This window comes from Lepisma saccharinum, chromosome 16 (assembly GCF_977018435.1).
Source record: "Lepisma saccharinum chromosome 16, izLepSacc3.1, whole genome shotgun sequence".
In the NCBI taxonomy this organism is placed as follows: Eukaryota; Metazoa; Arthropoda; class Insecta; order Zygentoma; family Lepismatidae; genus Lepisma; species Lepisma saccharinum.
In genome coordinates, this window is record NC_139244.1 from 3,372,908 (window position 1) to 3,385,170 (window position 12,263).

The following is a 12,263-nucleotide window of genomic DNA, read 5'->3' on the forward strand; positions in this document are numbered from 1 at the left end:
TTGCGTCAGCTTCCATATGTAACGGGGGAGGGGGGAGGTGCATCCACATTACGTGCCAAAGCTTCCTTTAATGCACAGTAAGTGTTTCTGACCTAAAAGAAAAGTATCAATATAATAAAAAAAACAGGAATTTTGTAATCAGCTGCATGGTTGATATATCGACCAAAATACGAATAGCACCTTATATTCGATGGTCGATATATCGACCAAAATACGAGTAAAGGTTAAGAGTTGTTCAAAATATTGATTAACATTTGTGTGTAAGTATTTCACTCTAATTACATGCATCAAATAACTGGATTTTTTTTAAAAAAAATATTCAAGTATTACACCAGATTGTTGAATTACATGTTATTACAAAATTCAGGTTGGTTTTAATGTAAAACTGGTGACAAATTAAGAGAGACTGAACATTGCATACTTTCCAGTATAATTAGACTACACAAAAGTGTAGTGAGGCATTTTTGCAGTGTGTGTGAAAGACCAAAATGTCGGAAAAGTATCAGCTGGTATCGGTAAATAAATTCCAACTAATACTTTTCGATACCGATACAACGGCATCGGTGCGGTTCTATTCACGAGTCATAACTAAAAGTACGTAACAAACCTCCTCAAACTGATTCTGGAGGGTGGTGTTCTTCTCTTCCCACTCCTCCAAGGCCTCTTGCTTCTCAACTTCTGCCTCCTTCAGTCTTCCTGTCGCCTGCAAATGAACAATACATCAATGCTTCAAGGAAAAAGCATATAAGTATGAAATGCTCAAAGATGACAATTTCGTAAAAACAAAATTCCCCGAGTTTTCCAAGTTTTCGAGACCAAGTCAATATAGAAATTCATGAATGAATGGTTGTTTTAAGTCCACTTTATGCACAGAAAGGCTAATTGGTACTGGGCCTACAGTTTAAAGTGGGATCAGAACCACTATGTGCTGCCACTGGGTACCGAACCCGGGACCCCTTGATTACAAGGCGACGACATTACCACTACACCGTCGAGGAGACCCTATAGCAATTCATATACTTACACAGATGTGTAAGAAGGTCACTACAGTTTAGCTCAACACCACACTCAGAATCCAAATTACAATAAAGAGAAGGAAAACCGAACAGAAATTTACTGTTGCAGATAGGGGCATCAAGGGTCAGCTTTTACATAATACTTGCCATGCACTGACTAATGGTAAACAAACAATTATTTTGTTAAATTGAAAATCGTATTATTCTAGCATCACTAATACATAATTATAGTAAAAATTAGTAATATATGTAATAATCTTAATATTAACCAAACATAACCCAAAAATTGCAACTAGAAAGTGGTAAATACCAATAGGCACTTACTGTGATACATTTCTACTCGAATATAGTGCAAAACGTGAGTATTTAACATGCAATTTTTACTGTAACTACCGGTAAAAACCAAGTATATCATACTGAAGTGTAGTTTGCCCACACAAATTTTAAATTTCTTTCTTGCCTTTTTTTCTTTGTCCAAAAACCTACTTTTCGTGCACTACTACAAAAATGTTGATTCTTCCAAAAAAACAGTAAATTTCCCTGACATTTCCAGACTGATAAACACCCTGTACACAAACTGAGAACAGCCAAAATTATTAACACAATCTTGTTTCATGAACTTGTTGCAAAAACATATCAATAAATTAAATGAACAAGCATTTTTACATCAAATTTCGAACACACGTTCCATGTCTGCTGCCTCAGTATTGAGAAACCCGTTAATATGAGCCGGAGCCATAACGAAATGTTTCATCGTGACAATATAGAAATTAAAAATACTGATATTCTATCAATTGGACATAAAATTACACATGTTCTACAAACCTGAAGGTGCAGTGATTCAGGAAATCTGGGAATTCAAAATTGGGGTCCACTGTATTTACTGTATTTAAACATTTACTTCATAAAACCAAGACCATCATTACAGTTTTATATTCATTTTAAAAAAATCATGTGGTTGTATTTGCATTAAATTAAATGATTTTTATAGAAATATCAGATTGGCAAAAGTTTTGGTAATCTTATAAATAAACTGATACATCCAATATGTATGTATCATCCCTATTAAGTATATTAAAATACATACAATTCCATCAGAATAATCTTAATTTAAGATATTGCATCTTTCAATCAATGTTGAGTTTCTTCTTAAGTTCACTTCATGCACAGAAAGGCTAATCAGGACTGGACCTACAGTTTCAAGTTAGGTTAAAGTTAAAGTTTAAAGCATAGTCCCAACCACTATGCTCCTCCACCGGGCACAGAACATGGAATCCCTCGATTACAAGGCAACGACATTACCACCAATGTCGAATCAGCACTCTCGCAGTATCAGATAAAATTTATCAGTGCATCCCAATTTTCTTAGAATGTACGACAAAGAAACTAAATGCACGGCCACGAAATTAGGTGGGTGGCAGAAGTTCTCGCTGTTGCCATGTCGGAGCACAACCCCGTGTGTTCGGAGGCTTAAGAGACTGTAGAGTTGGTCTTTGTAATCCGTGTGATACAAACTGACAGTACTTGCTCGGAAGGTCAGGGATGACACAAAAGTGCCCCGGAGAGAGGTCGGTCTGGCACTCGAACTAGGCAATGCAACTCGGTTGAAGTTGCCACACAGTGCGCGGGAACCAGCAACTTTTGTCCCACTCTCACTTTGCTTTTCTCATACGTGGCACCAGCGCAATTCTGCCCAGCCACCTATTTTCGTGTAAAGTCGAAACTGGTATTACTGACTACAAAGATGTAATGACTCACCTTCTCTAATTCCATTTGCAGATACTCGACCCTATCATTCGCAATTTTAAGGTTAGCCATCAATCCTTCGTTCTGCAAAAGAAGTAATCACTAAGTGCGCTCCAACAGAAAATAAAAATCTCACAGAAAAACAGGACATCCAAACTTTTTCTAAATGTATTCCACCAGAAATTTCACAAATGTGATGGGAACACAGCATGAAATAAAGTAAAAATTACTAGAATGCATGAATGAATAATTTGAAATAAACTTCTTGAGATCAAAAATAATACATTTTCAAAATGAATTCTTGGGCCCAAAATGCACAAACTTATGATTGGCACTAATGAATATGTAGTTGAAACAGGGGTTTGCAAGATCGAAACTGTTCAAGCATTTCTGAAATGAAACATGCCATTTCCAATAAATATCAGACACTTATAGTGCAGAAAACTTTGGGCATCAAGCACTTTAAAATCAAGAAGCTGCTTTCCAAACTTCGAATCCTATACATCATTTGCTATATATAAAAAAAAATAATAATAATAAAAAAAAAATTTAAGGAGCCAATTTTTGCTGGATTTCCTTTCTCCAAATAGGAAATGCATTTCCTTCATGAAAATTATGAGATGACACAAGTGTAGGACATTAACTCTGCAGACGCCAGACTAAAACACAATTTTTCACTGCACAATCTTAGCATATTTTACGCAGCAATTTTTTTCCCCTTCCTAAAAAAAAGTGGGGTGTGACCATTATGTGCTGTTTTTTTTTAATTGTGATGGTATTACTGGTACTTAAAAATTATTTATTACTAAACTGTCTTTGGTGCAAGATTAGATGCACGGAATACTTGTGAATATACGATAAAATTTAATAGACCAAATATGCTCACACTTCGTAATAGTTTAGTGAAGAATTTTCTGGTCCGAAAAAGTTAACGCATTAGTTGTTATTGACTTTATAGTCGATATTACACTTAAGAAAATTTTCTACAATGTTGCAAAGTCTGAAGATTCTGCAACGAATAGGACACATTTTTGGACTGATAAAACAGGGTGCAAGGATTTGATTTGGTTCATTTTACTTTGCTTTTCTGACATTTTAGGCTAATCGCAAAGATGAGAATGAGTGATAGCATGATGAAATTGATGAAGGGACACGCACAAAGAATGTCAAGGCCGGGATTCGAACCTGGGCAAGGTGCAATGATTATGTGCTGGCAACGAATATGTGGTAAAATACAGTATATGACCAGTCTGGGGGGGGGGGGGGGGGACGAGGACATTTGGAATAGAGCAACCACAAGTAAAAGATCCTGCGGCCAAAAGTCTCCGTGCACCTTCCCCGCCATCGGTTCAACTCTGGCCATAAAGAAGTTTGCTTCATTCTACCCCTCTCCTCCATGCCGGAGTATGACGCACAGGAGTCGCAGGCCTGTGCAAGTTCTTTTGCCTGTTTCCTCTATAGACCCAAGGACTCAATTTTCCTTACCTCAACACTTTTAGCTTCCAGGTTCTCGCTCATGTTCCTGATCGTCCCTTGCTGATGGTTGAGCTGATCTTGCAACTCCCGGATGCTGGTCTCCAGTCCCTCGCTTCCGTGCTGCGACGACAACAAATCAGTTAGCATGTTGTTGAGAGCAAGCCCTGCCTCTGTAGCTGTCTCCAGTTCCTTCTCCAGGTTGCCTATCTGCTCCCGCAACTCCTCCTTCTCCCTCTACACAGAAGAACACAACGAGCATCCTTTAAGCACGGCTCATAACAAACAATGAAAGAATTTAAACGTAAAAATATGGGAACATTCACCACAAAAACAACGCCACATACAAAATAAAGTAAAAAAGCGAAACTTATTAAAATTTAAGCCTGAAAATAAAACAGCGTAGCAGAACATGGCAGCATTTACAACAACTACTACTACTATTCTTTCCAGAACTTTTGTTATGTATTATAATTTGATGCATTCATTTACAGAAAATGCACATACATCCACATTTCATTACACATAATTACATACATCAATTCAACTCTTATGCATTCAAAATGAAAAGCAAAGGGAGGTTATGCACTATAACACACAGAGATCCATGGCTATGCAAGGTACATTCACTACTGCTTGGCACTAATTGTAAGAAATAGGGTGCTACAATGAGTGTTTTCACTCGAGCAGCAAATAGTTTGTACGGACAATGCTAGATAGCATACGGAACTGACAGCTTCTTTGCTCGAGCAAATAACGCTCTAAGCCCAAATATGGACCGTGAAGTGAAAGATGCAGTGAAGTTGAACATAATCATCATCTCCATGTTAAAATATAGTTTAATACATCTTACCAATACATAGCTACATATCAAAATGAAATAGATGATTATGGGCTGAAACTAACAGGATAGATTTTTACATATTTCTATATTATTGTCACACTGAAATGATACTTGATTCTACACACTCGAGCATATGAGACTCGAACCAGTACGACTGAGCGAGTGGTTCCATGAACGACACTAGTAAGAACTCGTTTAGTTTGGTTTCGAGCAATCCAAAATTCGTTCGCAGGTTCATTGATTCTTCTTCAGCCCTATTCGGATAATAGAGCCACAACAAGACATTACATACAAGGTCCGCCCATAAAGAAACCGAACTGTAAAAAAAAAACCAAACCAAATAAAAATGTACCATATTCTGGCAACACTGCAAAGAGCTATATCTAAACTTCCCGTCAGTGCATGTTTCAACCTGTTACAGGCAGTCGGTATAGGGGCAAGTGTGCGTCAGACGCAGGTCGTGTGCACGCGGCATACAAAATCGAACAACGTTACAGCATAAAGTTTTGTTACAAATTGGGTAAATTGTTTACCGAAACGTTACAGATGATATGGGAAGTGTATGGTGATGCAGCATTATCAAAAAGACAGAGTGCGCAGTGGAAAGGACAGTTCTCGCCTGTACAGAAAAAAGCACAGATGTCGAAATCGAAGACAAAGGTGCTGCTGATCGAATTTTTTGATTCCCAAGGACTGATCCACCATGAATTTGTCCCTGAAAAGCAAACAATCAATCAGTGAAAGTGCTTGGTCGACTCAGAAACAGGATGAAGCGGGTTACGAAGGACCTCTGTGATTCTGGACAATGGTTTCTGTTACACAATAAGGCTCTGCCTCATACCGCACTGTCTGTACAACAATACCTTGCTAAGCATTCAGTGACAGTGATCAATCACCCTCCATATTCTCCGGACTTATCGCCTACTGATTCTTTCCTTTTTCCCAAGCTTAAGATGGCTATGAACGGACGAAGATTTGACGACGTCCCGGACATTAAAGTAAATGTTACGTGTATTTTGCGAACACTTACTGTCAATGACTATCAACAGTGTTTCCAAGATCTGTACAAACGCTGGTCAAAGTGTATTGCCTCCTTTGGTGATCATTTTGAAGGTGATATAGTCATTTGAAGGTAATTACTTTTATTTCCTAAAAAAAAAAAAAGTTCGGTTCTTTTATGGACGAACCTTGTATATATCACCCAGCACATGTCCTAACGTGCTTTGTGGCTACAAGGATAAAATTAGACGAAATTTGTGTGCTTTGAGAATGTGATATGTCATGATTAGAGACTGGATTCTAAAGGGAAGTCCTTTTTTATGTTTGAACATGGATCATGGAATAAATAACAGTGTTGATAATTATCTTCCACAAACAAGATTACATGGTTTTGACATCCCTTTTTTTCCCCTTCTTTAAAACATTTTTCTTTCTGGTCCCTTTATTCACTAGTTTTTCTGCCTACATTCCTTTTTCCCCCCTTTTTAAAAAAACACCTTCCTTGGTTCCTTTATTGACGATATATAAAATATTTTGTACGACCGTTTTCCCTGAACAAAACATTCCATTCCACAATTGTTTATTTGGTGCAGTTTAGAGGAAAGAAGGAACAAGCGCCATCTACCTTACCTTCCCTCCATGAGTGTTGGGAGTACGTTGCAGCGATCGTTGAAACAATGCAATCTGGGCTTGCGAGCAACAAACACATAGTAAGCAGCATGCCTGTTGGGTTCAAAGTGTATGTATCTACTATATTTAGACTTTTATTGCGAAGTATTTCAGAATAGCTTTAACTTAACTGTGTAACATTGACGATTGTATTGAGTGTCAGTGAAATGGTGAAACTAGGTACAAGCATGGACGTCCGCAGGATTTTTTCCAGGGCTGGGGGGGGGGAGCAAAGGACACACATTTTCCTCCAAAATAGTGATGCCCTCTCAAAAAACACTATTTCAGCCTGAAACTATCATGTTTCTTTAACGAATTTATAATAATTAACATAAATTACTGTGACTGAAATGAAATTATGTGTGAAATATATAATTTTTAGGTATACATTCATTTTCCAGGGGGGCCGTGGCCCCCTTGTCCCCCCTTCCGGACGCCCATGGGTACAAGTGGCAGCAAACTATGGAATGCAGTAATCTGCTTCAAGTAAGATTTCATCAAAATGAATGGTAAGATTATTCACTGTACTTTACCTTTAAAAAAAAGGAAATGAAAAAGGACTATAGTTTATTTTTGCACTAAAAATATTGTTTTAAATGAAATCACAATATATACCATTCATATATAAAAAGGGATACATTAATACGAAATTTAATGCACCCCTTTTTATATATGAATGGTATGTATTGCGCTTTCATTTAAAATAGAATTTTTAGTGGAATGCAAAAAAGTATAGTCAGTTTCTCCCTCTTTCTTTTGGCAATAATTTTCCCTTTAAAATCCAGTCTCTAGTCATGATCAAATCAATAGATTGAAATACTAAACCAGTATTTAAATATGCATGTATAATAAAAACATTAGACAGTTATAACCTGATAAGTTAAATCCCGATATGTGCAGATCGCTGCGGAGCACTTCCAATTACGTCATCCCCCCACCACTCTTCTACGTACTGGTCTGGCCTCGAGAGTACAAGTGGTGCAAAATTAAGCTAAAAGAAATACGACGAACGATTTTTACTGTGTGGATTGACGGTGCCGGCTCATATCAGTTTATCGGTGGTTCATTTGATTTAATCCAGTCTTTGAAAATGCGAGCGGTGCGCAGATCGTAAAGTGTAGTATTACGCACGCACGTTAACGTTTATAACGAAGATAAACTACTAGGCGAAAGACTTCATTTTCTGAATGCGACATCGAGCAGTCGCCTGTTTTTTTTTCTAAAGCTGAGTGGGGTGGGGGTTATTTTGTTTATCGTACAACAATCACTCTGAGAAGGCAACCTGATAACACGCTTGCCTGTGTTCTTTTTTAAAGCACTGAAATGTTCTTGCTCTTCACTCTTTCCTGCATATTTTTGAAATGCAAAAATCAAATTATGCCGGGTCCAACAAAATCCACAATCTGCTCTGGAAAGTCTCTTAGAGGACAGGCCAGTGAAATTGTTTACAATGTTGCAACATATTTGCGAAATCAGAAGGAGTTACATAAACTTAAGTATAATGTTGTCGAGTCCACAAGCACCGCCACGGGAGTATCTAAATGTATGGTTTCTCAAGTTTTAAAAGAATTGGATTGGATTGATTTGTTGTTTTAAGTCCACTTTATGCACAGTAAGGCTAATCGGGACTGGACCTACAGTTATAGTGGAATCCAAACCACTATGTGCCTCCACTGGGAATTGAACCCAGGACCCCTTGATTACAAGCCGACGACGCTACCACTGCGCCATCGGGGAGGCCAAGTTTTAAAAAAAGTAAAAAGAGTCGTTGGCGAAAGGTGAGCTGAATTTCTGTACTCCGACAGGTAGAACACAGCCCAGGAAAAAGCGAATACAAATTTCGTTGAAAATCCTTAGACCATTCTGCTCCCTCCATGTTGCAACACTGCGAACCAACGTCGCTGCAGAGAATGGAGTGGGAAAATGTGGGGGCAAGATGCGCAACAGTTATTTGCAGCGTCTTGTTTTTAAACTTGTCAAGTTATAGTAGTTTCATAGTATGTCGAAGTTTATGTGTAATATAGAAAAAAGTTCAACGTAAGTGAACATACGCATTCACACACTATGAAATATTTCATAAGGAAGCAAATTACTTGTTACAAATTAGTCAAAGTAGCAAAATTTTTCAAGAATATAAAGATTGGCATTACTTTGGGTTTCAATGTGATAAAGTCTACTCTATCAAAAGATTTAATTTATTCTGTGATATATATATATTTTTCCTCCCCCCCCCCCAAAGGCATATGGGAGGGGAGAAGAATGTGAAGGTAGGGTTCCACACATTCACAATCTAGGCCTTTTGTGGATATACTGATAAACAAGGCTTTTCATCCATCTTTACCCAGCTCAGGTGTCCCCCACCCAGTGGCAGCTGGTGGACTGGGTCTATGGGTGCGCACCTCAGCGCTCAGCCTCCTGTCCAGAAGAAGTGTTACGTCCACCCAATTATTCCCACACAATTCTGTTAATTGTATTGGCAATCAAAGTTATGACACACCTTTCACTAATATGAAACCACAGCAGTCATATTTCATGAAAATTTATAAAAATAAGGTTTATTACAAATTAGAAATACCCCAGTGATTTATATAATCGATCACAAGAGAAGATGTGTTGTTTGGTCTCTTTCGTGATGAACTGCTATGGTTTGTAAGAAATAATAATATTGCCAGTAAGAGGGTTGCTGGAAAAGTTTCTGCAATCAATATGAAAAAAGACATGTGAAATTCTGGGAATGGCTTTATTGTTCTTCGAAGTATTCACCCTTAAGATCGATACACTTTTGCATACGCTCAAACCAATTTTCAAAGCATTTTTTTCACTCTGAAGCTGATACCTCAGAAACCGCAGTTCGGAATGCGTCAACAGCTACTTCAGGCAACACAAATCACTCACCAAGCATCTTATTTTTCATGTGTGGGAACAAAAAGAAGTCATTAGGTGAGTACGGACAATGAGTCATTAGTTAGACATTTTTACTGGACAAAAAATAACAGTTTGGTGTGCTGAGTGGGAACTGGCGTTGTCGTGGTGAAGAATAATGCGACGATTTGGGTTTGTTTTATGCAATTCATTGATGACCTCTGGCCAAACAAATTGTTATATACCACTCAGAATTTACAGTCCTTCGATCTTCAACAAGCTATTGTTGCCACATGGCCGGTATAACCGAAGAAACAAGCAATCATTTGCTTGGCAGCACTCCTCGAACGAACAACTTTTGTTGGTTTCGGCTCACTTAGAAACACACACAGTGGATTGCTTTCATGTCAATGTTCAAGGATTCCTGAATCTCACGGTATGTCACATGCCGATCTCTCTCAATCATTTCATGAACAACATCAACATTACTGGCATCAACAGACGTGGATGGATGACCTTCAAGAAATTCATCACTGAGAAATGTGCGACCATGCTGGAATTCGGAAAATCAATTGTTCATCCCCAAAAGCCAAATGAAGTTGCTCGATGCATTCCTTCGGTGTTAAAACTACATTTTAAATCATAAAAAATTATTGCCCGAAAGTGTTCACGAGAAATTTCCATTTCTCACACGAAACTACTTCTTCAAACTGCTGTGAAAAATAAACGAATAGGCTTGAACAAACAATCAAAGATAATTTAATCATAAAAAAGGTATATTCTTCCGATTTTTATAATAGTACATAATACACTAGCGCCACTGTTGGTGGTGGTTTGCAGAAACTTTTCCAGCAGCCCTTGTATTATGTGTAATTACAGTGTTTTAATAATGTACATTATCATTCTTCAATATGATTATGTCCCATCAGAAACCCAAGTCTAATACCATAAATGTTTCAGGGTACACTTCAGTTACTTACTATATTTAATGTACTTATTCAATTTAGTCTGTCATGAGGATCCTCCAAACTCTATCAAATGCAACTAGTTCTTGCCAGTACCTTTGCAAAAAATATCTCAAATTAGTGAGATATGACTGAATTGGCTGTTCTATGAAAAAATACAAGATTAAACTCTGAGTATTTAAAATTTTCGTTGAACTTCAAAATACAAATTATAGCGTCTAAATGACATCAATTCCCACAACATTATGAATGGGTTTAATTCAAACCGCTGACATTTTGTTAGTATTTTTCCAGCACCTGTAACAATGTATTCCACTCATCGCGTCTGGCGTCATTGTTGAATATGCTAGTCACCACACGTCACAAATAAGCACATATCAAATCACTATGCTATTTTCAACCTGTTGATCCCACTCTCAAAAAACAGACTGAAACAATAGTCTCTCTCCGCCCTTTTTCTACAGTTGACTGCAAAACATCAAACTTCTGTTTCTTGAGCAGAATTTCTTTGTTCTACGAGGGGCGTATCATAAAGAATTATACTTTATTGTATTCGATACATACAGACATAGATACATTTAATCGGCTATATGCACTTTCTCAACATAGTCCCCCTGGATCTGTAGACACTTACGCCAGCGGTGTGGAAGTTGTTCCGAGACCATTTTGAAACCAGTTCTTTGGAGTTGTGTGCACCCATCGCTGGACAGACTCATGGAGTTCCTCACAATTGTTGAAATGGTGACCACGAAGAGGCTTCTTCATGGCGCCAAACAAGTGAAAATCGGACGGTGCCAAATCGGGAGAGTATGCTGGATGTGGTAACACCTTGAAAACCAGTCGGTCAATAGCAGTTGTTTCACGACTGGTGTGCGGCCGGCCATTGTCATGTTGGAGAAGCACATCTTTGCCCCATTTGCCTTGCCTCTTCTTTTGAATTGCACGACGCAACCACGTCAGTGTTGCCACGTAGACTGCACTGTTAACGGTGGTTCCCCTCGGTAGCCAATCAATGAGGATGATGCCATCACTATCCCAAAACACAGTGGCCATTTGTTTCCCAGCCGTGGGTGCTGTTTTGAATTTCTTGGGTGGGGGCTACCCTTATGTTTCCACTGCATGGATTGGGATTTGGTTTCCGGTTCGTGGTAATCCAGCCACACTTCATCACCTGTCACAAGCTTCCCCATGAAATCAGCTGGATTCTGGTCGTAAAGTTCCAAAAGCTCCCTGGAAATGTCTACGCGTTGTTGTTTGTGGCATGCGTTAAGACATTTCCGTACCCACCGAGCTGACACTTTACCCATTTTCAAGTCACTGTGCACAATGCGTTGCAGGGTTCGTTTGCTTAATCCCGTAATCCTCTCCAGTTCCGTAAACGTCACACGTCTGTTCTCCAGTATGACATTTTCCACACGCGCGATGTTTGCGTCTGTTTTCACACTCACATGTCGCCCTGGACTCTTTCCCTTCTCCTTCGGCGTTTGACCATTTTTCCAGCCAGTTACCCAATTATACACCGTTTTCCGTGACACTGCATACTCGCCACACACAGCCACTAACCATCTATGGATACGTGCCATTGTTTCCCCTTCCTTCCACAAAAACTAACTCGTCCATCGTTGACCACGTTCATCTTGTTCCATGTTGTCCGCAACAGCACTCGTGACGTGCTTCGACGGCTGCACA

The 12,263-nt window shown here is 38.7% G+C and overlaps 1 protein-coding gene across 1 annotated transcript in view; it reads right to left on the bottom strand.

Annotated features, from left to right (window-relative positions):
• Window positions 1–12,263, bottom strand: part of Tango1 (transport and golgi organization 1) — a 75,700-nt gene that overhangs the window by 16,896 nt on the left and 46,541 nt on the right. Inside the window, exons 9-11 of the mRNA XM_083137590.1 lie at window positions 4,248–4,472; window positions 2,775–2,846; window positions 608–703 (exon numbers count right to left, since the gene is read on the bottom strand). Of these exons, the coding sequence (XP_082993716.1) occupies window positions 608–703; window positions 2,775–2,846; window positions 4,248–4,472 (393 nt within the window). The remainder of the gene's footprint in view (window positions 1–607; window positions 704–2,774; window positions 2,847–4,247; window positions 4,473–12,263) is intronic.